The 26,804-nt window shown below is 42.4% G+C and overlaps 1 protein-coding gene across 3 annotated transcripts; it reads right to left on the reverse strand.

Annotated features, from left to right (window-relative positions):
• Positions 1 to 1,789: 1,789 nt before the first annotated feature.
• Positions 1,790 to 26,596, reverse strand: cdk2ap1 (cyclin dependent kinase 2 associated protein 1). Of its 3 annotated transcripts, none has more exons than XM_078554588.1 (4): positions 26,513 to 26,596; positions 19,147 to 19,247; positions 14,946 to 15,072; positions 1,790 to 2,471 (listed from the first exon to the last, which is right to left on the reverse strand). In XM_078554588.1, exons 1-4 carry the CDS (start codon positions 26,547 to 26,549, stop codon positions 2,422 to 2,424), a joined length of 315 nt encoding a protein of 104 aa, XP_078410714.1. In that variant the 5' UTR covers positions 26,550 to 26,596; the 3' UTR covers positions 1,790 to 2,421. The 3 variants fall into 3 exon arrangements, with proteins under 3 accessions (XP_078410714.1, XP_078410715.1, XP_078410713.1); XM_078554589.1 differs by having other exon boundaries at positions 1,790 to 2,500; XM_078554587.1 differs by lacking the exon at positions 1,790 to 2,471 and adding an exon at positions 11,933 to 12,547.
• Between the last annotated feature and the right edge of the window lie 208 nt (positions 26,597 to 26,804).

Genomic DNA, 26,804 nt, shown 5'->3' on the forward strand with positions numbered 1-26,804 from the left:
GGAAGTTGCAATGTTTGCACATGGTTGATTTGTCAACTAGCTGTACCATCATCGTACTTGGAGGTGGAGGCTTTTTAGGCTGATGATCATTCTCTGATACCATTTCCATCAGAGGTGATAATCTCTTGGGCGGTAGGTTGATCTGACCACTGGGGACTCTCCAGGACCTGGAATGATAATGGAAAATCCTGCTCCCCAAAGAAATAAAAGAGATGGAAAGTGAAATCTGAGTCTGAATACTCTGTAGTGTTTGAGCATTCAGGGCTGCGCTGTTCTGGTTGGCTAATAGCAGTGGTAGTCTTTACGTCCTCCACTGTCTGGAGGAGATCTAGGGCTACACAGGCATCTCTGCTCAGGAGAGAGAAAGGCTGGTTACGGATGACGTACATCAGCGCAAAGATTTGTTTGCTGCCCCATGTTGTATTCTCTTCACTGATCGGTTTTTCCTTGGCAGAATGTAATTTCTCTGTGCTATCGTTCAAGCAAACATTCTGTAATTACGCTTCTGCCAATTGTTTTTGAAATCGCTCATGCTGTTTAGTGAGAACTTCTACCTTCGCTTACCATTCTATGTTCTTCATTTTCATCTCCTTGTATACCTCTTTGGGAATGTAATGTTTTTCCAAGGTTCCTTCCACACGTGCAGCTATTTTCTTCAGTGCTGCAGTCTCTTTCTTGTAGCTCTCGGCTTCCTCTCAGAATAGTGAACATTCCTGAGTCTTCTCTGAAAATTGGGTCATCGGTTCTCTCAGAATGGCATTAAATTCATTTCGTTTCGCTTCATAATGTTCCCGAGGGATAAACTCGGACCTGAGGGATCCTTGTAGCTTGTGAATGTGCTTCAATGGGGTTTCCTTTTTGATGCAAGTACTTTGTATTGTGTTTTCTTATCATTTAACAGAGTCCTACTGAATTTGTTCTGCTGTTCTGCCATTCTGCCACTCAAGGTATTCTTTATTCCATCATGTTGCTGAAGGGTAATGGACTGTTTTTGAATCTGATCCTGTAGGACAATTAGCTGTTCTGTCAACTGTTTATTTTCTTGATCAGTTCTTGTCTTCTCACTCTGCGTATCAGTGTATAGCTTTGTCATTGCTGATAGCTCCAGCGTGGCTTTTCCTGAAGTAACATTCAATGTCTTTTCCAACTCCTCGTGTTTTTCCAGGGGCACTTATTGGCTCGTCAAAGAATCTTTCAAGGCAATGAGCTCTGCGAATATCTTTCTTGCCTGCTGTCATTCCTGGCTGTACTTCAGGTTGAGTTCTTCCAACTCAGCTTTGATGCAAACATTTTCTGATTATATTTCTGCGTTTTTGTGCTCTGCCTGATGCAGGGCCTTTTCCTCGTCGTTCATTACCAGCTGCTGGTACAGTTCTGGAAATGTGTCCACGTCTTCGAAAATAATTTGGGCCTTCTGGCTCAGGTTCCCCATAAAGATCTATTACTGGGGCTTCCGTAGAGTTTTGTGCCTCTCTGGTGCCCTCATGTGGCTTGTTCGGGTGTTGTCTTTTACTTTCTGTTGTTTTGCTGGGGTTTTTTTTCTGCCTGTTATTAAGCTCTAAACTCTCCTCAGCTTAAAGATTAAGATATTTATCAAAGGCTCTTAACAATTCCCGAGGTTGGTTTTGGATTCATCAATGCCCTGCATCAGGACAGCGTGATTTGCAAGACCACCAAACCAATAAAAAAAAAGCATTATCTGGTCTTCCTCTGATTTTTTACTGGGACCTGATGTACTCAAGTAATGTGAAAGTTGTCTCTCAAGGATGCCAAATGTCCTGTGCTGGGGTTGGTGTAAACCAATCTGGTGAGTTGGATTTTTGATCCATGTTGAAGATTTTAAATGTGTTTTAAGAGCTTACAGGTTTCTAAGATGGCATCGTTGCTCACTGCAGAACAATTGATTTCCCGCGCGAAATGGCAGTGGTGCATTTCAAGAAGAAGAATTTTCAACAATGGCTGTGTGGGTCGGTGATCTGCCAACTTGATTTAATCAGCGATCTAACATTGCAAGTCGTGAGACATTTGAATGAACTGCAGGCTTGCTGTTCAAGGATTCAGATGGTCACAAAGTTCCCAAGAGTTGAGTAAGTTAATTATTAATTTGTTTTTTCCTTTTTAACTCGGAGGTCACATGTTGAGGCTTGGAGTCGGGGAATTGGAATTAGTGATGGGTTTCGTTCAAGTGGCAGTTCTGACTGAATTGGTCAAGGGGCTTCTCAGGACTTTCTGCAACCTGGAAGTGAAAAGGAATTAGCTGACCCTTGCAGGCTTTGAACTCTGCATGCTGAGATTTCCAAGGGATATTATGTGGAGTGTTCTGCTGCAGTAAAACTTTTGCCCTTAGCTTCCAGACACTTCTCTCTGGAGCTTTTACTGGTGAATTTTCTCAGCATCTGTAGCTTCAGTTGGAAGCTTCTTTCAGTTCAGAATCCATTGTAGATGTCCTTTTTCTTGATCTTTCAGTATTTCTGTAAGAATGAGGGTTTTTGATTCAGAGCTGCATGTTGGGATGGCATTTACAGAACGCATCTGTTAAAGAAGTCATCATAGTCTTCTGTATGTCAACAGCACATCTTTATTAACTACTTGTATCCATATATAAATATACAGTAAAGGGTACAGACATGGATCTATCTCCATGCTAGGGCTTAACACTTCTCTGGCCAACGCCATGCTTACTCTAGGCCATGTGCCTTCTTACATCACTGCGTGGGCAGTACTATGCTGAGTCCCACATAAACCCTGTATGCGGCAGACCCTTCTGCTATACTACGTCACAAAATTTCACATTTTAAACAAAAATAAATTTTATTGCATACAAAAGGAAGTTAAACACAGCAAGCACCACTAACTTAACACTATCGACTTAAGATAGATTTAAGCCCAATTTTCAGATCCAGTATGTCACCCAATCTTTCTTCCACAACGATTTTATTGCTTAGGACCAGAACATTTTGATATTTCCAAAATCTAATTTCTACTATGCTAAACCTAACAACCACATTCAGTCAACAGTAAAGACTGCATTCCCAGCAGTGACTGCTTCCAAGCAGGCAAACTCAGATTTGAATTTGTGTGCAGTTGAGAAGCTGATTCCCAAATCATATGGAAGTGGTTCGTCCTGCTTACCACAGCAATTAAAGAATATGTGGCTCAAGTTAGAATGAACTGATTGATGTAAAAGATTGCATTGTTCACTTATTAAAAATGAATTAATTTGAAGTCTACTGATTTTTGTACACTAATGTAGCAGCCATTGTGCAGAGTAAAATGCCACAGTCATATGATGAATGAAGTTTTTCAGAGAGGAACCCTGTTTGCAAAATCAAATATTAAACAGTAATTTTTGTGCATAGCTCATTAATGACACCTCACACTCCTGGTGGTTACAGCTTTCAAATCTGCGCTGTTAAAAGGCTCAAATGGGCTTGTAAAATTTGTAATAAAACTTCCATTTATAGAATACATAACCACAGCTTATTAATATATTAATAGAACTTAAAATATTAAACACTATATTTTAATTGGTACATTGCCTAATGCAATTGGTAGAATTGATCATTGCACGTTAGCCTATTCCAAATTAACTGAAAATTAAATTTATGTTTTGCAAATAGATTTGTGTTGGTAAAATACGATATCACATCTCTTAAACACCTCAAAGCACCCTGCATACAATTAATCTTTAGTGCAGTTACTGTTATATAGATAAATGCAGCAGGCATTATTATATAGGGTGTACTGCACAGAAACAGACCCTTTGGCCCACGTAGTCCATGCTGGTGCCATAAGAATCTCCTCCCACCCATCTTTATCTCACCCTATCAACATATCTAATCATTTTCTCCCTCATGTACTTATCTAGCTTCCCCTCAACCCCTCCACATGGTAGTCAATTCCACATTATAACCATTCTCTGAATAAAGACATTTTTTCCTGAATTTTCTACTGGATTTATTGGTGACTATCTTATATTTATACATAATGAAATGAAACAGTCATGAGATGAATGGGCAGCCTTTAGTAATAGTAATCTTGCTCTTCTAACATGGTTTATCTGTCATAAACCATCAGAACAGGCAAGAGGCCTCATCCTGAGTGCAACAAGTCACCAGAAGGAGACTTCCTATACCGTCCTTAGTACTGCAGTGAAGCATTAGCCTAGATATGATGCGCAAGCACAAGGGTAGGGCTTGAACCCCTCATCTTCTGATTCACAGAGCAGAATGCTGCTAACGGAGCCAAGCTAGCACGTGATAGCACATGATTAAAGATACCAGGATATGTAATGTGATACTACTTCTTTGACAGGGATCCGAGATGAAAAAATAATTTGATTTAGTTGCATAGAGTACAATCACAGAATCACCGAAATATTATAGCATAGGAGGCCATTCAGCCCATCGTGTTTGTACCAGCTCTCTGAATGAGCATTTCACTTAGTACCATTCTCCTGCCTTCTAATTGTAACCCTGCACATTCTTCCTTTTCAAGTAACAGTCTAATTCCTTTTTGAATACCTGAGTTGAACCTGCCCCCACCACACACTCAGGCTGTGCATTCCAGACCTTAATCACTCACTGTGTGAAAAAGCTTTTCCTCATTTTGCTTTTGCTTCTTTTACCAATTACTTTAAATCTGTGCCCTCTCATTCTTGATCCTGTCACAAGTGGGAACACTTTCTCCCTATTTACTATATCCAGACTCCTCATGATTTTGAATATTTCGATCACATCTCTTCTCAGCCTTCTCATCTCCAAGGAAAACAGTCCTAACTTCTCCAATCCATCTTCATAACTGAAGTTCCTAATTCCTGGAACTATTCTCATGAATCTTTTCTGCACTCTTTCCAATGTCTTCACATCCTTCTTAAAGTGCTGCACTTAGAACTGGACGCAATGCTCCAGCTGAGGCCGAACTAGACTCTTATACAAGTTCAACATAACCTGCTTGCTCTTGTACTCTATGCCCATAAAAATATAGCCTAAGATACCGAATGCTTTATTAACTATGCTCTCAACCTCTCCTGCCACCTTCAGTGACTTATGCACATCTATACCCAGGTCCCTTTGCTCCTGCACCCCCTTTAGAGTTGTACCCTTTACTTTATATTGCCCCTCCATGTTCTTCCAATCAAATAGAATCACCTCACATTTCTCCGCATTGACTTTATCTGCCACCTGTCTGCCCATTCCACCAACTTGTCTATGTCCTTTTGAAGTTCTACTGTAAGTCTCCAGACAGTTAACAATGCTTCCAAGCTTGGTGTCATTCACAGATTTCAAAATTGTGCCCTGTACACCAGGATCTAGGTCATTAATATATATCAGGAAAAGCAAGGGTCCCAAACTGACCCTTGAGGAACTCCAATACAAACCTTCCTCTAGTTGGAAAACATCCATTAACCACTACTGTCTGTTTGCTGTCACACAGCCAATTTTGTATCCATGTTACTTCTGTCCCTTTTATTCAATGAGCTATAACATTGGTCACAAGTCTGTTGTGCGGCACTGTATCAGATGCAGTGATGCATAGATGACATGCGACCTTACAGAGAGAGCAGCTGGGAGTTTGGTGAGTGAGGGAGTTTTATTCTGGTTTTGTTTGCATTTAGCATTTAACTAAAAATTACTGTTGAGTTTAAATTTCTAAATCCAATTTTAAGCAAGGATAAACAAGCTCTCCACTAGAGGTATTTAGTTAATTAGGTAGCATGTCAGTACCAATGACATAGATAGGAAGAGGGATGAGGTCCTGAAAACAAATTTTAGGGAATTAGGAAAGAAATTAAAAAGCAGGACCTCAAAAGCAGTAATCTCAGGATTACTCCCAGTGCCACATGCTAGCGAGCATAGGAATAGGAGGATTGAGTGATTCAATACCTGGCTGGAGAATTGGTATAGGAAGGAGGGCATCAGATTCCCCTGAGGCATTGGGACTGGTTCTGGGGTAGGTGGGACCTGTACAAGGTGGACAGGTTGCACCCTATCTGGACTGGGACTAACATCCTCAAGGGGAAGTTTGCTTGTGCAGTTGGGGAGGGTTTAAACTAGATTGACAGGGGGATGGGAACCTGAGAGGGAGCTCAAATTGGAGAGAAGCAAAACTGGTAACAGAAAGTAAATAAGTAGTAAGCAAAATTAGAAGGAAGATGAAGCAAAGGCTAGCATCAAATAGAAACAGAGTGCAGAATAACATTGAAATTACAAAGTTAAAAGCACTCTATCTGAATGTACACAGCATTCGCAATAAGGTAGATGATTTCAGGGGCCAAATAGAGGTAAATGGGTATGATTTAATATCATTATGGAGATGTGGTTACAGGGTGACTGAGACAGGGACCTGAATCTAAATTAATACACAGGACCCTGTTCTTTGCAGAAAGAATATGTACATACATTGAGCTCTGAAGAAGAGTTGTCAGGACTCAAAATGTTAACTCTGTTTCTCTCTCCACAGATGCTGTCAGACTTGCTGAGTTTTTCCAGCATTTTCTGTTTTTATTTCATATTCCAGCTTCTACAGTATTTTGCTTTTATCTTATGTGAATACATTGCACCTGTTTCATCTAAACAAAATAAGTGACAGCCATTCGCTGACTCATTCCTCAGGGCAATGCCTTGACCAATCAGGGTCAAGCTGCCTGGTTTAAATTTCAAACAATGCTTGGCAATTAACTGTCAGTCACCATCAGTGGTGCATTCTCCATGACAACGCCACTTTCCAACCACTCAGCACTCTCTTCACATACAGTATAAATTGTTGTTTTCCCCTTATATTGGTATTCTTGTAAGTGTCCTGATGAGTGCATGACGAAAAGTTGGGCACAGTATGAATCAGGAAATTAGAGATGCATGTAACATGGGGAAAGCAGTAATAATGGGTGACTTCAATTTACATGTAGACTGGATAAATTAATTAGCACCAATGCTGTGGAAGATGAATTCCTGGAGGAAATAGTGACCATAATATGATAGAATTTTAAATTAAGTGGGTGGTGGCGGTTAGAATCTATTTTAAAGGATGTGATAACTATACACTTGGAAAATAATGATATGAAAGGGAAACCATGTTTCACAATCCTGTTGGAGTTTTTTGAGCATGTTACCTGTAGCATAGATGAAGGAGAATCAGTGGATGTGGTGTACTTGGATTTCCAGAAGGCTGTTCACAATCTATATAAATGATTTGGATGTGGGGACCAGCTGTAATATTCCCAAATTTAGTGATGACACAAACTCAGTGGGAATGTAAATTATGAAGAAGATGCAAGTAGGGTTCAAGGGGGCTTGGACAGCCGAAGTGATGGGCAAGAACGTGGCAGATGGAGAATAACGTGAATAAGTGTGAAGTTATCCACCATAGTAGAAAAACAGAAAGGCAGAGCATTTCTTAAATGGTGAGAGCTCAGGAAGTGTTGATGTCCAAAGGGACCTGGATGTCCTTGTTCACAAGTCACTAAAAGCTAACATGCCAGTGCAACAATCAATTAGGAAGGCAAATAGTATGATGGCCTTCATCGCAAGGGGATTTGAGCACAGATGTCTTGCTGCAATTGTATAGAGCCATGGTGAGACCGCACTGGAGTATTGTGTACAGTTTTGATCTCCTTATCTTAAGAAGGATATACTTGTCATAGAGGGAGTGTAACAGATGCTAACCAGACTAATCCCTGGGATGGCAGGATTATCTTATAAGGAAAGACTGAGGAAACTGGGCCCATATTCTCTAGAGTTTTGAAGAGTGAGAGGTGATCTCATTGAAACTTTAAAAATTCTTATGAGGCAATACAGGGTGGATGTAGATAGGGATGTTTCGTCTGGTTGGTGGGTCTAGAAGCAAAGGGCACAGTTTCAGAATAAGGGGCAAGCCATTTAGGATTGAGATGAGGAGGAATTTCTTCACTCAGAGGGTGATGAATCTTTGGAATTCTCTACCCCAGAGGGCTGTGGAAGCTCAATCATTGAGCATGTTCAAGACAGAAATTGATAGATTTCTGGATACTAACAACATTTCGGGATATGGTGATGGCTCAGGAAGGTGTCATTGAGGTAGATAATCAGCCATGATCTAATTGAATGCTGGAGCAGCAGCAAGGCTCCTATGCCTTTTGGAAGTCCATGCTTACCACATCAACAGCATTGCCATCATCAACCCTCTCTGTTTCTTCTTCTAAAAACTCCAGCAAGTTAGTTAAACCTGATTTTCCCTTAAGAAATCCAAGCTGGCTTTCCTTAATTAACCTGCATTTGTCCATGTTAAACTGTCTGGCCTGCTGGGCTTATCTTTACACCCTCTTTTGAACAAGGGTGCAATCTCTGCAATTCTCCATTCCTCTGGCACCACCCCTGAGTCTAAGGAAAACTAAAAAATTATGGCCAGTATCTCCATAATTTCCACTCTCACTCCCCTCAATATCCTTGGATGCATCTCATCCGGTCCCGGTACCTTGTCAACTTTAAGTACAGATAGCCTATCCAATACCTCCTCCTTATCAATTGTAAACCCTCCTAGTGTCAGAATTACCTTCTCTTTCATGGCCTGGGTAACATCTTTTTCCTTTGTAAATGTAGATACAAAGTATTCATTTAATACCTTAGCTATGGTTCCTGCTTCCATCTGTAAATCCCTTTTTTGGCACCTACTAAGCCAGACTCCTCCTTTTACCACCCTTTTACCCTTTATATTTTGATAGGAGATTTTGGGATTTCTTTTTATGTTAGCTGCCAGTCTCTTTTCATATACCCTCTTTGCTTCTCTTATTTGCTTTTTCACCTCTCTGAACTCTCTTTATTCCGCCAGGTTCTCAAATGTATTTTCTATCTGACATTTGTCAAAAGCAAATTTTTTCTTCTTTATCTTAATTCCTATCTTTTTTCTCATCCATGGAACTCTGGATTTGTTTGCCCCGCATTTCCCGTTCAAGAGAATATACCTTGACAGTCCCTAAACTATCTCTTCTATGAAGGTAGCCCACTTTTCAGCTCCAATTTTCCTGCCAACCCTTGATTCCAATTTATTCACCCCAGATCCATTCTTACCCCATTGAAGTTGGCTTTCCCCAGTTAATTATTCTTACTCTGGATTGTTCTTTATCCTTTTCCATAGTCAGCCTAAACATTATGATACAATGATCATTGTCCCCTAAATGTCCTCCTACTGACACTTGACCAACTTGACCCACCTCAGTTCCAAGAACCAGGTCCAGCATTGCCTCATTCCTCGTTGGACTGGGAACATACTGCTGTAGAAAATTTTCCTGAACATACGAGCAACCCTTGCCCCTCTCTGCTATTTACACTACTATTATCTCAGTTTATAATTAGATAATTAAACTCCCCAATATAGCTACTCTATAATTCATGCACCTCTCTAGAATTTCCTTGCAAATTTGTTCCTCTACATCCTTCTCACTTGTTGATGGCCTCTAGACTACACCGAGCAATGTAATTGCACCTTTTTTGTTCCTTAGCTCTAGCCAAATAGATTCTGTCCTTTCTCCAACACAGCAATGCTTTCCTTAATTAATACCTCCACCCCTCCCCCTTCCCTTTCCTGAACACCTTGTATCCAGGAATATTTAACACCCAGTCCTGCCCTCCTTTGATCCAGGTCTCTGTTATAGCCATATATTTCCACATGGCAATCTGCGCCTACAACTCACCAATCTTATTTAACACACTGTGCATTCACATACATACACTGTAACCCTGATTCAGACTTTATTACTTTCTCCTTTGCTCTAACCCCACCTATTAACTTCTATTTTCTATTCGAGCGCTCTCCATCTCTCCCAGTATTTTGTGAACCCTGGTATTCCTCTCTGATATTATCTCCTGGTTCCCACACCCCTGCCAAGTCAGTTTAAACCCTCCCCAATAGCACTAGCAAAACGACTCTCAAGGAACTGAGCACCAGCTGTTTAGGTGCAACCTGTCTGACCTGCACAGGTCCCATCTCCCCCAGAGCCGGTTCCAATATCCCAAGATTCTATACCCCTCCCTCCTGCACCATCTTTCCAGCCACACAGTCACCTGCTATATCCTCCTGTTTTTATACTCACTTGTGTGTGGTACTGGGAGTAAAATGGAGATGACAACTTTTGAGGTCCTGCTTTCTAATTTTCTACCTTGCTCCCTAAATTCTGACTGCAGGACCACATCCCTCTTTCTACCAATGTCATTGGTACCGATGTGGATCATGACTGCTGGCTGTTCACCCTCCCCCTATAGGGTGTTCCACAGCCGCTCAGTGAATCCTCGACCCTGGCGCCAAGGAGGCAATACACCATCCTGAATTCACGTCTGTGGCCACAGAAACGCCTATTTCCCTAGTGAATCACCTATCACTATTGCTCTTCCAGGTTTCCTTGTACCCCCACCCCCCTCCGCCCTATACAGCTGAGCCACCCGTTGTGCCGTGGGGACTAGGCTCTGGCTGCACTCCCAGATGAACTATCTCATCAGTATTCAGAACTAAATACTGGTTGGAGAGCTGGATGCATTCAGGAGACTCCTGCACGATCTAGCTGTTTCTTTTTGACTGTCTGGTGGTCACCCAATTCCCTCTCTCCCTGCACTCTTAAACTGTAAGGTGACAAGCTATAAGCGTGCTGTCCATGTAGCTATCAACACCATGGATGCATCACAGCACCAATGATAACAGCCAGCTGCTGCTCAAGTTCAAAAACCCAGAGCTCAAGCTGCAGCAACTGATAACACTTTGTGCACAAATGGTTATCCAGGACATGGGAAGTGTACAAAACGCAGAAAGTTACGTATTTAATCACTAGTTAGGACCAATTTTGGTCACAATAGTCCAGGTAAGGCCTAACTAATGATTACTTATAAAGGAAGGATGTCAAGGCCTTAGAGAGAAGGGTGCAAAGGAGATTTACTACAACGGTGCCAGGGATGTGGGACTTCAGCTTTATGGAGAATTTCTTTTCATTCAGAGAGTTGTTAGGATCTGGAATGTTCTACCAGAAAAGATGGTGGAAGCTGATTCCATAAACAATATTGTAAGGGAGTTGGACAGGTACTTGTGGATGAAGGCAAAAAGCAGGGTTGCTCTCTCAAAGAGCCAGCATAGGCACAATTGTTTCTATGATTCTCTGAAAGATTTGCAGGGCTATGGCAAACGGGCAAAGGAATGGGATAGCTCTTTTAAAAACTCAGCAGATACAAACTTACATTGTACATTGCAGTCATCTCAGCACCTATTTAACCAGATTACCATGCTTTTGAAAATAAATTCATGAGATCTGGACATTGCTGACATTTATTGCCCATCATTAATTGCCCTTGAGAAGGTGGGAGGAGCCACCTTCTTGAACGCTGCAGTCCTGGAGGTGAAGGTACTCCCACAATGTGGTTATGGACGGAGTTCCAGGATTTTCATCCAGCGGTAATGAAGAAATGACATTCTTAAGTCAGGACTATGCAACTTGGAGGGGAACTTGCAGGTCCGTGTGTTCCCTTGCACCTGCTGCCCTTGTCCTTTTAGGTGGCAGAGGTCATGGGCATGAAAAGTGCCATCAAAAAAGCATTGATGAGTTGCTGAGATGCATCCTGTAGAGATGATACCCACTGCGCTGGTGGTGGAGGAAGTGAATGTTTAAGGTGGTGAATGGATGTCAATCAAATGGGTTACTTTGTCCTGGATGGTGTTGAACTTGTACTCATCCAGACAAATTGAAATTCCATCATATCTGACTTCTGCCTTGTAGATGGGTGGGAAGGCTTTGGGGAGTCCTGGGTGAGAATACCCAGTCTTTGACCTGGTCTTGTAGCCACAGTATTTATGTGGCTGGACCAGTTAAGTTTCTGGTCAATGGTGAGCCCCAAGATGTTGATGGTGGGTGACCATGAGCTGTTACAAATAGGAGACCTGCAATTTCTTCAACATTCAAAAGCAGACAAAAAACAGGTAATGAAAATAAGCTTTATTATAAGAAGAAATCAATACAAAGATGCCCATTTACCTTCTGTACAATAGCAAAACATAAATTATAATTCAGAGGAAACTAAATCTTATTCTGCAAAGTTCCAGGCATATCCGTTCCTCCAGTTTGGTTTCAGGTGCAAAAATAGTTTATTACATCTCTGTATCCTGCTTCAAAAAAATTCAAAACTTTAACATTGGCCTGGCAAGGTTAAACAGGACAATGGGCCATATTGTTTCTGGTAGACTCTTTGTTTATTCCATTAAATAAACAACTTGATCTTTACAACAATGAGTCTATTGTAAGTTTTGAAAAATCAAAAGTTGGATGAAGAACCCAATATTTTCTTCAAGTATCATCTGGGTATAAAATCACCTTTTTGTTATGGCTCAGATGCAAAATTGACAATACTTAAACTTACAGAAATCAGTGTGATCAGAATCAGTTACAAAAGCAGTAGCACTTTCTTCTCCAGAAATAAACCACTCAAAATCTTCTTGGAAGTTCATTATAATCTCAAATGACACTAAAGCTACGATCTTGCATTGCGTTCAGTTTCAGCCAGGCATTCCCTCACTAAACCTCGAGCATGAATAATTCCTAGAACATGAAAAGGGAGACACAAATACATATTCAGTTCTGAAGAAGTCATATTCAATTTGTTAACTCTGTTTCTCTCTCCACAGATGCTGTCAGACCACCCCCCACCCCCAGAGTATTTCCAGCACCTTGTTAATATTTCAGATTTCGCAGATTCAGATTTGCAGTGTTTTGCTTTAATGACACAAATATGTAACTAGCTTTGGAGTTCCCGAATCTAAAACAACTGGTGGAAATGACTGAACGGCAGCCTTTACCCATTTTTGCCTCCCTCTTATCTTAACCTTCTCCTCTTATCTTCCAACACATAATGGAGTCACAGAGTTCCCAGCCAACTCATCCAAGGCAACATTTCTCATATGTCAGATAAAAGCAAAATACTGCGGATGCTGGAAATCTGAAACAAAAACAGAAAATGCTGGAAAAACTCAGCAGGTCTAACAGCATCTGTGGAAAGAAAGACAGAATTAACAGCATCTTTGGAGAGAAAGACAGAGTTGACGTTTCGAGTCCATATGACTCTTCAGAGTTCAAGAGTCATATGGACTCGAAACGTTAACTCTGTCTTTCTCTCCACAGATGCTGTTAATTCTGTCTTTCTTTCCACAGATGCTGTTAGGCCTGCTGAGTTTTTCCAGCATTTTCTGTTTTTGTTTCTCATTTGTCAGTTTGTACAGACACTCTTGACCATGGGAACAAGTGGCATCAAGATCAAACCCTAACTTATCCCTGCACAACTCTTCCTCCATTGCATTTCCAAAGGGCATTAGACAGTGTTCAGAAGAGGCAATTGTTTCAAATTCATTCTGTCCCAATGCCAGGAGCACCCCAACTAGCACCCTGGCTGAAATCAGCCAACTCAGAACTCACACAGAATCTTGCCCTGTATCACACCACAAAGTGACACCAATCAGTACAGCACATCTTACTTTAACATGAGATAAGAATGTTTTACATCCCTGAAATATTCAAAATGATGAAAGTGTGATGGGGTACAACTTATTTCCACTGGATCAGCAAATCGATAACTAGAGAATACAGTATTGAGACTAGTATGAGAAGTATGAAGGGGGAGGTTATTTGAGGCAAAGAATTGTCAAAGTATGAAACACATTACCAGAAGGGATTATTGAAGCCAAGTCAATCACATGAAGAAAAATAGTTCTTGGTGAGAGCAGAAAAAAGGATTTGAAGTAGCCAGCTTCAGTCTTCTATAAGCACCATCAGAGGGGGAGATTAAAGGGTAATGGTAATGTCATTGTGCATAGCGGTATTGTCACTGGACTAGTAATCCAGGGTAATGTTCTGGGGACCTGGCTTTGAATCCCACCACAGCAGATGGTGAAATTTGAATTCAATAAAAATCTGGATGATGACCATGAAACCATTGCTGATTGTCATAAAAACCCATCTAAAATCCAATTAGGGACATTGCCTCTGAAAGGCACTCTGTTCTCAAGGGCAATTCGGGATGGCAAGAAATGCTAGATTTGTCTGAATTCTAAATTCATTAAAGATGTTGCTGACCAGACTGATGTTTACTGCCTATCCTTACTTCCTCTTAGGAGATGGTTTTTTGATTGACTGATGGTTTTTTGATACAACTGAGGGGTGGGCTAATCACTTCATACGGCAATTAAGTATCAATCACGGTGTGGGATTGGAGTCAATATAGGCCCAGATGAGGTAAGGAGGGTGGATTTCCTTCCCCAAGAGATATTGTTTTCAAATCCTTCCAGAGCCTTGCCCCTCTCTATATCTCTTATCTCCTCCAGGCCCACAACTCTCCAAGATATCTGTGCTCTCGAGTATCCCCGATTCTAATTGTTCCACCAATGGTGTCCGTGCTTGAAGTTCTGGAATTCCCTCCCTAAGCCTCTCCATCTTGCTTTCCTCATTTAAGACACCATTAAAATCTATCAGTTTGACCAAGTTTACGATCACCTGCCCTAGTATCTCTGTCTGTGGCTCAGGGTAACATTTCCTTTGACGCACCTTGGGATGCTTTATCACATAAAGGTGCAATATAAATGCAAGTTGCTGTTTGTGGTGTTGAACCAGTTGGGCTTTTACAATAATCCAAAAGTTTGTGGCTTTTTTTCTGGCACCAGTCCTTTATTTCCAGACTCTTAAAGAATATAAATAGAAAATAAACTTGAATTTTCGTACTGGTGGAATATGAATGCATTCTCTGAATTATTAGGCCAGGAATATAACCAAGAATACCACTGTACCCATTATAATGGCCATATCCCATGCTTAAAAGTGGGATATTCTACACCTATTAAATAAATGCAAACCAATCATTCACTTGGTTAAGCAATTGCCAAAACAGAAACAGTGCAGCATTCGATTATAAACACTAAGAAAGCACAAGCAGTGTTGATCTGTTATATACCACGTTTTAGGCGTTCCATTGCACTTTTACTGCCAGCATATGTTGGTCGAATATCTTTCCCCAGTTCTTCGATTATAGCAAGTAGCTCCGCATATTTACTCTGTGGCGCCTGACTGCTGCTTATTCCCTAATAGAGAAGCAAGAGTTACATTCCGGGAAATACACAATTAACATCAAAAGTTCAGTGCAGTAGATAGCAGCGACAATAAATAGAAAACAACGACTTGCTTTTATGTCACAGAATTATACAATACACACGGTGGTTATTTAGCTCAGCAAGTCTGTGCTAGCTCTTTAAAAAAGCTATTCAAGTCAGTATATATTTTTTAAACCTGACATGATACAGTTGATCAATGTTTCAGTGTGAACCGTGATGTACATAATCCACACAGGTTTTTTTTCTCCTCCTGCATGATCCCGCCCATTTTCACCACTGATTGGCTGCTTTGGAGAGAGGACTTCCAGATCCACAGGAGCGATTTGCCTAGCAGCTTGTCAGTCAGAGACAGCCTAAATGCCAGATTCCCCATTCCCTCCTTTCTCACTTAAGTCATGTGAGGAAAAGGCTGTTTGCTGGTGTCTGTGGAAACATCCGGGGGTGGAGGACAGAATTCCACCTTGTGAGTTTTGAGACACTTCACTTATGAGGAAAGATTGGAGAAGTTGGGACTGTTTTCCTTGGAGAGGAGAAGGCTAAGAGGAGAATCATGAGGGGTCTGCACAGAGTAGATAGGGAGAAACTGTTCCCGCTCGTAAACAGATCGAGAACCAGAGAGCACAGTTTTGAAGTGTTTTGCAAAAGAAGCATATGTGAGGTGAGAAAAAACTTTTTCACACAGCGAGTAGTTAGGGTTTGGAATGCACTGTCTGGAAGTGTGGTGGAGGCAGGTTCAATTCAGGCATTCAAGAGGGCAATGTTTCTATTTAAATAATCATCCAATGTGCAGGGTTACGGGGAAAAGGCATGAGATTGGCACTTAAGTTAAAATGCTCAGAGCCACAATGGACCGAATGGCCTCCTTCTACACCTTAAAAATTCTGTGATTCCACGAGTTAAGTAAAAGGCTTCGGTCCAGTTCTTGCCAGCACATGCAGGCCACCCTGAAGGCCAAACACAAAAGCTTTCCATGCCACCCCTGACCCGACCCTTCCATGTGGCCACGTGCCGAGGCAGGGGAGAGGGACAGGGAGCAGGTCATCAGCACACACAAGCGAAACCTCGACAGTGTTACATGTATTACATGTAACTGCTGTCCATAAAACATGTGGAACAAAGGTCAGACCAGAGACAACATCAAATTTCATTTTCCATCCTGAAAAGTTTTAACATTTTTTTTCACAAATTAAATATCATTTTAACATATGCTTACATTTGAAGAAACACCACTCTTTTCCAAATTTATAGTTCTGAATGACTTCAGATATGCACTCGACACATGCAGTTTTCAAAATAACTATTTCAGCAGTGCCTGTCATGATTTGTAGATGAACTTTATTCTGAAATTAATCATTTAGATTCAATTCTTAACAGCAATCGTTTTTCTGGTGGGAGGTTATTCCCAGGAGAAAACAATAGAAGATACATTATTCCTGAGCAGCCCAGCATTGTGGAAGTATCACTTATTTCCAGTGTATGGCTTGCTACCAACTATTATGTAGATAACCTATTTAAAAATACATTTTCATGTTTTGGAGTGGGGGGGGGGCGGGGGGGTTCAAAAGTTAAAAACACTTGTCAGCAACAAATCAATGGATCCAAGTGCAGAAATCACTAAAAACCCTTTAAGGGGCCTGGAATCTAAAAGGGTGAAAGTTATATTACAGTTACATAAGGCAATTATACCCTATCTAGAGTACTATGTTCAGCGTTAGGCATTCAACCTCAACAACAAAGCATGCATTTATATGGTGCCTTTAACACTGCAAGGCACTTCATAGGAGCCTCAAACAAAATACGACACTGGGCACATAAGGCAGATGACTAAAAAGCTTGATCAAAGAAATAGTTTTAAGGTGCATCTTAAAAGAGGAAAGAGAGTTAGAGAAGCAAAGGTTTTGGGAGGGAATTTCAGAGCTTAGGGGTTAAGCAGCTGAAGGTGTGGACGCCAACAGTAAGAACATAAGAAATAGGAGTAAACCATATGGCCGGTTGAGCCTGCTCAATACAATCATGGCTGATCTTCTGCCTCAACTCCATTTTCCCAACTGCTCCCCATATCCCATGATTCCCCAAGAAACTAAAAATCTGTCTCTCAGCCTTGAATATATTCAAAGATGGAGCATCCACAACCCTCTGGGGTAGAGCATTCCAAAGATTCACAACCTTTTGAATGAAGAAGTTTCTCCTCATCTCAGTCCCACGATTGGTGTATTGATTAAAATGGGGTATGTGCCAGAGGTCAGAATTGAAGGAGCACAGCTATCTCAGAGGGGTGTAGAGCTAGAGGAGGTTACAGAGATAAGGAGGGGTGACGCCATGGAGGGATTTAAAAACAAGGACGATAATTTTAAAATTGTGATGTCGCTCAACTGGGAGCCAATGTAGGTTGGTGAGAATAAGGGTGATGGATGATTAGGCCTTGATGTAAATTAGGATAGTGGCAGCAGAGCATTAGGAGCTTAAGTGAATATATTATTCCTCAGAAAGGATATATTGGCATTGAAAGGGGTACAGCACAAATTCACCAGAATGATATCGGGCCTAAAAGAGTTAAATTAGGGAGGACAGGTTGTCTAAAGAAGGCATGTACCCCTCGAGTATAAAAGGTTAAGGGGTGACCTAATCAAGTTATTTATGATAAAAGGATTTTAAAGGATAGGCAAAAATATATTTTCTCTGATGGGGAGAGTCTAGAACAAGGGGTCACAACCTCAAAATTAGAACTAAAATATTCAGGGGTGATGTCAGGAAGCAGTTCTCACAATCAGCGTGGAAATTTGGAGCCATTTCCCAAAAAGCTGAGGAGACTGAGGGTTAATTGAAAATTGAGATCAATAGGTAAGGGAAAGGGTATTAAGGGTTACGGAACCAAGGTGAGGAATTGGAGTTAAGATACAGTTCAGCCATGATCTAACAGAATGGCTTGGGAGTCTGAATGGCCTCCTCCTGTTCCTGTGTTCTCAAGACAGGAGTAACATTGGCAAGCCTGACCCTAGTTGTGAAATTAGAATCAGTGGCAATAGAGGAAATGGCATTGAAAGCTGTCAGCTTAACAAGATAGTACGTGAAGGAAGTATATGTGCAGATACAATGGAGCACGAATGATGGTTGACAGAGAGGTCAACATGAAACAGAACCAAGACAGCTGATAAAAAGGATAGTTAAGTATAATTAAACTGAAGAAGTGTAAGGGCTTGAATAAGTGTTGGATAATCTTAAAAATAGGCATAAAGAACCATAAAATGAACAATGTGAAGAGATGTTGAGTAAGTAAATACAATATTATGTACAAAATACTGATAGAATTCAGTACAAGGTAAGGAATGCAGGATACGGCAGCCTCCAAAGTACAGATAAGATTATTGCCCTGGTTCAGTTTTGCACTGAAACCAGTCATGTGACATCTGCTGAGTCGGTATGAGTGACAGTTGTAGAGAAATAAACTGTGCATCTCAAGAAAAGATCTAACTACTGTACAAAACCCTTACCTAAACTCCACATTAGGTTCCAAAGAAGAATCATATGGATTCAAAACATTAACCATTTCTCTCTCCACAGTCGCTGCCAGATCATTTCCTGCATTTTCTCTTTTTATTTATTAGGAAGGTCTGGTTTGATGCTGCTACTCACCCCACAATGAGTGTATGGCTTGTTCCTGTCACTCAGTGTACTGTCCAAAAAAAAAAATTGTGTCCAGTTTGCTCTGCCCCAGGGCCATGAGCCTTTACTCAGAGTCTGGATCACTCTTCCACTGGACCCTTCTAGAGGGAATGAAGAATAACCCACATATCGTGGACCATCAAGTGTTATGTGCAAGCCAAAGAGGGAAGGAGCAGCAGGGCCTTAGTGAATCAGTCAGATTCTCACCACAATGTGACAGCTGTTACGGTCAATTCTTGTGTTGATAGCCCACAAAACATCATATTTAATCAATTCTGTCACTATTTGGGATTTGAACCTATGGCCAATTGGTTGATGGTCCATTACCCTAATCATTATACGACTGCACCCTATCTGATGCAAATATATATTTTACTGTACCTGCAAATAACCCATAGAGGGTGGTCCATAGTCATTGAACAGTGGCCTAAATGACTGCACTGAGCTCCCCATACTTGTAGAAGGAGATGGAACATTCCCAACTGTTGGAGAAGGATTTGTGTTAATGATGTATGTATCGGTTTGTAAACTTTGAATGTTCACCAGTTTCTGTATAAAACAACAAATTGTTAAATATATTATTCTATAAAAAGTATAAGTTCTGTCTCACCCAACATTTTGTTGAATATATTGTAGCTTCAAAGCAAGCTGGTATATCCACCAATGGTTCAGCTGTGCATGGCCTAGTTTTGGGACTGAAACAGCACAGACCAGGTCCCAGGTACAACCCAGTCTGTGCTGCCCGAGTTCATATTAGCTGCAATAAGCGGCTAGGGGTGCTATAATTTTGCTCTCAGCACCCTCCGTTAGAGAGTGAGAGCATGAAACTAATCTATTAGGATTCAGGGTCACAATTGCTGTACAGTGACTCTTACCAGAAAGTAAGAGCGGGTGTGTGTGGTTGGTGGGGCGTGGGAGGGCGGGACTGGGATGTTAGGTGCAGCTAGGATCAGACTGGTTTGGCATAATGAAGATTCAATATCCCAGTGACATTCATTAGCAAGAATCACAAGAGAACTAGTCACTGCCCAAGCCAGTGCCCCTGGATCTGGCCCCAGCCAGGGCCTTCAGGAGAGATATGAGAAAACCAAATGTCAATCCCATTTTAAGGCTGAAGGCAGGTGACAACCACAAACACCCGTTTAATAACACCAGCAGTTTAAGGGCACTGAACAGATAGATTGTAGTCTTGAACACTCCCCCATAGGAGGCTACAGGACATACCCCAGGGCCTTATGTTACTCCTGTTGTATTTAGGTGACTCATTGAAGACCCCACTGAATTAATGAAAACCAGCAGTTGTTTGTTTTTAAGGGGGCACATTCAAATTGAAATTACTTCCATAGGCTTCAGATCGTTAACTTGAACCTTTGTTGCACAAACTTTACTCTGAACATCTCTACTATCTGCAGAAGCGTGGGAGACTGAGCAGAAACCATCAGCTCAAGTAGTGCAGCAACCAGAAGGCAGCAAAGTCCAACCAAAACAGGAAAGGCAGTCAACAACTTATATTTAGATGGCACCTTTAATGTAATACCCAAGGCACTTCACAGGAGCATTATAAAACAAAATATGACACCAAGCCACATAAGGATATATCAGATGACCAAAGCTTAGACAAACAGGTAGATCTTAAGGAATGTCTTAAAGAGGAGGAAAGGTATAGAGGTGGAGAGGTTTAGGAAAAGAATTTCAAAACCTAGGGTCCAGGCAGCTGAAGGTATGGCTGCTAATGGTGGATCAATTAAAATCGGGGATGTGCAAGACGTGAAATTGGAAGAACACAGATATCTCAGTGAATTATGGGCTGGAGGAGATCACATAGTTAGGGAGAGGGGAGACCATGGTGGGATTTGAAAAGGATGGGAATTTTAAAATCAAGATGTTGCTTGACTGGGAGTCAGTTTAGATCAGTAAACACAAGGGTGATAGGATCGAGACTTGCTGTGAGTTAAGACACTGGCAACAGAGTTTTGGATGACCTCAATTTTAAAGATAGTAGAATGTGGGAGACCAGCCAGGAGTGCGTTAGAATAACTGAGTCTAGAGGTAACAAAGGTATGAATGAGGGTTCAGTGAGGATTTTGTAATATTCCTCAAAACAGGTATTTCAAGCACAATCCCAATTTTGTTATAAAATCATACAGCACAGGGGATGATTCGGCCCACCATGCCAGTGTCGGCTCTTTGGAAGAGTTATCTAATTTGTTCCATTCTTTCTGTCTTTCCACATAACCCCCTGAATTATTCCCTTCAAGAATTTATCCAATTCGCTTTTGAAAATTACGATTGAATCTGCTTCCATTTCTCTTCGAGCGAGTATATTCCACATCACAACAACTTACTGCAGCAAAAAATATTTCATCTTTCCCCTGGTTTCTTGCCAATTATCTTAAATGTGTCCTCTGGTTACTGACCTTCTGGGCAGTGGAAGTAATTTCGTCTTATTTACTCTAGCAAAACCCCTTGTAATTTAGAAAGCCTCTATTAAACCCTCTTTAACCTTTTCTGTTCTCAGGAGAAAACACCAACTTCTCCGGTTTCTCCACAGAACTGAAGTCCCTCATCATTGGTAACATTCTAGTAAATCTCATCTGAACCCTAAGTTAAGGCCATGGCTTCTGTCCCTTTAAACACCATATCTAACAGGTAAAGGTGGAGGGCATCGCTTTGATTGGGAAGCAGCTCAGCCACATCAAGGACAGGAATTCATACAACCGTTGAAATGATGCTGCCACTTCCCCAATACTGAGGAAGCTACTATGGGCAGGGTCTACCCCATTCTGCCACGACAGGCCCAATCATCATGGAATAGAGGAGTGGGGTTTCTTCTACCAGCTTCGACTACTGCAGCATTGCCTGCAAATCCTGATCAGTGTGGCTTTACTCTGTATCTAACCCTGTGCTGTACCTGTCCTAGGAGCGTTTGATAGAGCAGTATAGAGGAAGCTTTATTCCATATATGCTGAACTGCCTGGGTATGTTTCATCGAATTACAGAATTGTTATAGTGAGGAAACAGCCATTTGGCCCATTGTCAAATAACAGTCAAATTCCCTTTTGAATACTTCAATTGAATCTGCCTCCACCACAATCTCAGACAGTGCATTCCAGACCCTAACCACTCACTGTGTGAAAAAGATTTCCTCAGGGAACTTTTCCTTTCTTTGCCAATTACTTTAAATCTGTGCCCTCTCATTCTCAATCCTTTCAAAAGCGTGAACAGTTTTCCCCTATCTACTCTGTCCATACCCCTCTTGATTTTGAATACCTCTATCAAATCTCCTCTCAGCCTTCTCCAAGGAATGCAGTCTCAATTTCTCCAATCTATCTTCATAACTGAAGTTCCTCATCCCTGGAACCATTCTCGTTAATCTTTTCTGCACTCTGCTTAATGCCTCACATATTTCCTAAAGTGCGGCACCTAGAACTGGAGGCAATACTCCAGCCGAGGTCAAACTAATGTCAAGATTGGCTATGATCATATTGAATGGCGGAGCAGGCTCAATGAGCTGTGTGGTCTATGAGCTCTTGCTGCTATTTCTTGTATTCTATACTAGCTCAAAATAACCTTCTTGCTCTTGCTCCTGTACTCTATGCCTCCATTAATAAAGTCTAAGATATTGTATGCTTTATTAATTGCACTTTCAACCTGCCCTGCCACCTTCAATGATTTATGCATCTATACTCAGGTGCTCCTGCATCCTCTTTAGAATTGTACTTTATATCTTATATTGTCTTTCCGTGTTCTTCCTACCAAAATGAATCACTTAACGCTTTTCTGTATTGAACTTCATCTGCCACTTTGATAAAAACAAAAAGCTAAAAGCTACTGCGGATGCTGGAAATCCAAAACAAAAACAGAATTACCTGGAAAAACTCAGCAGGTCTGGCAGCATCGGCGGAGAAGAAATCAGTTAACGTTTCGAGCCTTCATGGCCCTTCGGCAGAACTGAAGCATAGTTAGGAGAAGGGAGAAATATAAACTGGTTTAAGGTGGGGGGGGTGGGAAAGAGAGACGTTGAGGGTGGGGTGATTGTGGAGATAAGCAGTGATAGTAACAGATAATCAAAAGATGTCACAGACAAAAGGGTCAAAGAGGTGTTGAAGGTGGTGATATTTGTCTAAGAAAAGTGCTAATTAAGAATGGAAGACAGGATATTCAAAGTACAGGTCTAGTGGGGGTGGGGTGGACAGACTAACAAGGTTTTAGTTTTAGATTTAAAAATAATGGAAATAGGTGGGGAAAGAAGAATCTATATAAATTATTGAAAAAAAAAGGTGGGGGGGGAGAAACGGGGTGGGGATGGGGGGAGAGAGTTTAAGATCTAAAGTTGTTGAATTCAATATTCAGCCCGGAAGGCTGTAAAGTGCCTAGTCGGAAGATGAGGTGCTGTTCCTCCAGTTTGCGTTGGGCTTCACTTGTCTGCCCATTCCACCAACTTGTCCTTTATGAAGTTCTACATTGTCCTCCTCACAGTTTACAACGCTTCCAAGTTTGGTATCATGTGCAAATTTTGAAATTGTGCCCTGTACACCAAGGTCTAGGTCATTAATATAGAATCATGAAATAGAATCATAGAGAGTTTACGGCACAGGAGGCCATTTGTCCCATCGTGTCTGCATGAGCCAAAAAATGAGCCACTCAGCTTAATTCCACTTTCCAGCATTTGGTCCATAGTCCTGCGGGTTACAGCATTTCAGGTGCACATCCAGACACTCTTTAAACAAGTTGAGAGTTTCTGCACTCACTTCAGGCAGTGAGTTCCAGACCCCTACCGCCCTTTGACTGAATAAAATCATTCCTCATCTCCCCTCTATATTTCTACAAATCACTTTAAATCTGTGCCTCCCAGTCACTGACCTCTCTGCTATGGGAAATAGGCCCTTACCATCCACTCTGTCCAGGCCCCTCACAATTTCTTACATCTCATTCGAATCTCCCCATAGCCTCCTCTATTCCAAGGAGAATAACCCCAGCCTATCCAATCTTTCCTCATAGCTACAATTTTCCAGTCCTGGCAACATCCTGGTAAATCTCCTTGTGCTCTCTCTAATGCATCCTTTCTGTGACGAGGTGACCAGAACTGCACACAATACTCAAGTTGTGGCCTAACTAATGATTTATACAGTTCCAGTATAACCTCCCTGCTCTTATATTCTACACCTCGACTAATAAAAGGATGCCTTATGCCTTCTTAACCACCTTGTCGATCTGTCCTGCTATCTTCAGGGATCGGTGGACATTCACTCCAAGGTCTCTCACTTCCTCTACACCTCTCAATATTCGCCATTAATCGTGTATTCCTTTGTCTTTTTTGACCTCTCCAAATGCATCACCTCACACTTCTCTGGGTTGAATTCCATTTGCCTCTTTTCTACCCACCTGACCAGTCCATAGCTATCCTCCTCGCTATCAACCACACAGCCAATTTTTGTGCTGTATGCAAACTTCTTGATCATTTCCCTACATCTACATTCAAATCGTTAAAATATACCACAAACAGTAGTGAATCTAGTACTGAGCCCTGTGTAACCTCATTGGAAAGAGCCTTCCTGTCACAAAAACACTTGTCAAAAATTACCCTTTGTTTCCTGCCAGAGCCAATTTTGTATCCAGTTTGTTATATTCCCCTGGATCTCATGGGCTTTTATTTTTTTTAAACCAGTCTGCCACGTGGGACCTTGTCAAAAGCCTTGCAGACATCAACTGTACTACTCTCATCAATCCTCCTTGTTACCTTCTCAAAAAAATGACATATATGATAAATATATATCAGGAAAAGCAAGGGTACCAACACTGACACCTTGGGAACTCCACCACAATCCTTCCTCCAACCTGAAAAACATCCATTAGCCACTACTCTTGTTTTCTGTCACTCAGCCAATTTCATATTTGATGGAGACAGTCTAGAGGAAGACCTTGTATTTAACCTGTGCTGTACTCACACTCTTACTACCCGAAAGCTCTTCCAAAAAGATCTTTAAAATATTAGTTATATCCCATTACAACAACTTTTTAAATTAAACAGATTAACAGACACCATATTAAACATCTCACCATACAATACTCACACACCTCCCCTTCCTGCACAAGACTCTTAAGACTCAGCAGATGGTAACACTACCTGGTGACCAGCACCTCTGCTTCTTCTCCATTCTTTCCAGTTTGTTGTTGACATTCAGTGGTTTGACATTATTAGAACATTCCAGATCATTTTACAATTCAGTCAAACACTGCAGCAAAACGTCAGGGATGTTGAGCAATCAGGAGGGCTCAACTGCGACACTAAGAGGGGAGCAAACTCAGCTCATTTATTGCAAACAAAGCTTACAATGTCATTTGGTGGGGAAAAAAAGTGACCAGATCAGATAGAGATTCTTGCAGCAGACTCAGTAACATCCTGAGCTGGTTTAAGTGATTTAAAAGAATATCCTGATAAGGATTACAACATCTGGGATGTATCCTACCCCAGAACACTTGCCTTGGCTGCAAAATCTCAAATCCCCTCCTCACCATCTGATTTAAATATGCTGGAGGTTCTAATTATAACCACTGACTTTACATTTATGGATCGTCAACTCCCATGAATTCAGCAATTATTGGCATAAACTCAGTTTGATAAAGGGGGCATTTGGATAACTGGATTATTTCAAACCAGGTGATTGTGTCATCATCTCCTCACACACTCTCCCTCTGCCCTTCATCCATCTCTCACCCACTACCTGTTCTCCTCCTCTCACACCGATTCACTTGCTCCATTACTACACCCTGCATTGCACCCTCTCCCCATCTCGCTTTACCCCCAACTCCACTCAGCCCCTTCCCTGCACCCTCCCTCGCTCCCAGCATCTCCCGCCTCGCCTCTCCCTGACCCCCATCCCTGTTCCCTCTCCACCTCGCTGCCCTGTCCATATCCTGCCTGCCGCCTCTCACACTCCCTCACGTCGGCCACCTCTCCCTCTCACCACCCTCGGCCTCCCCCTCTTCACCATCTCCCTCTCCCTTCCCCCTCCTCCCATGTCTCCCTTTCACCCGTCCCATGTCTCCCCCACCTGCCTATTACCCTTCCAACTCTCTCCACCTCTCTATCCCCCTCTCCCTATCCACATCCACCCCATCCCCTCTCACACCCCTCACCCTCCCTCCTTTCCCCCAGCCATTCCTCTCTCCCTCATCTCTCTTGCTTCGCCCCTCGCCCATCTCTCATTTCCCCCTCCTCGATCTCCGATTCCCACCAATCTCTCCCTCTCGCCCATCTAGCTCTCTCTCCCCCATCTCCCTCACCGCGCTCTCTCCCTCACCTTCTTCCTCCCCCCCTCCCCATCTCCCCCCCTCCCCCTCCCCACTTCTCCCCCCCACCCCCCTCTCTTCCCCTCCCCACCCCCACTTCTCCCCCCTCTTCCCCTCCCCACCCCCATCTCTTCCCCCCCCTCTCTTCCCCTCCCCCCCCTCCCCCCCTCCCCCCCTCTCCCTCCCTCCCCCCCCCCCTCTCCCTCCCCCTCCCCCCCTCCCCCTCCCCCCCTCTCCCTCCCCCTCCCCCCCTCCCCCTCCCCCTCCCCCCCTCTCCCTCCCCCTCCCCCCCTCTCCCTCCCCCTCCCCCCCTCTCCCTCCCCCTCCCCACCCCCGAGCCTCTGGAAGCAAATTGGAAATTTATTCAATATAGTTTCTGATTTAACCCGGTCTGGGATGCTGCTCCCGGATTGAGGTTGACACCGGGACCGGCTCCTTACCCTGACTCACTGACCTGACCGGGCCGGCGCTGCGCTGGTTTTGCTGCTCATCCCGCGGAGCCGCTGCTAATGGCGCCAAAATAGCCGCCCGGATCCGGGTGATAACCCCTGACCCCGCCCCGCGCGCCCGCCCGTCACCAGCTGCAGCTCCACAACAACAACTGGGACATTCAAATGTTTACACACAGGAAAACCCTTTATATATTCGCCTGGCCAAATAGGCAGAGTAACAGGAGGCGGAATGTTGTCCGCAGTCGGTGCTAAACATGACCCGGTGTGAAATAGGCAAAAAGCTGCGGATGCTGG

Source organism: Cetorhinus maximus, chromosome 12, assembly GCF_964194155.1.
Source record: "Cetorhinus maximus chromosome 12, sCetMax3.hap1.1, whole genome shotgun sequence".
Classification (NCBI taxonomy): domain Eukaryota; kingdom Metazoa; phylum Chordata; class Chondrichthyes; order Lamniformes; family Cetorhinidae; genus Cetorhinus; species Cetorhinus maximus.

What these genes read in the sequence shown, in the direction of transcription:
- cdk2ap1 (XM_078554587.1), bottom strand. Translation starts at nt 26,549, where the DNA reads ATGAGCAGCAAAACCAGCGCAGCGCCGGCCCGGTCAG. An exon ending in CGCAGCGCCGGCCCGGTCAG is followed by an intron (nt 19,248 to 26,512) that starts GTCAGTGAGTCA and finishes CTTCTCCAACAG; the next exon opens with TTGGGAATGTTCCATCTCCT. An exon ending in AATGGAACGCCTAAAACGTG is followed by an intron (nt 12,548 to 14,945) that starts GTATATAACAGA and finishes TTCATGTTCTAG; the next exon opens with GAATTATTCATGCTCGAGGT.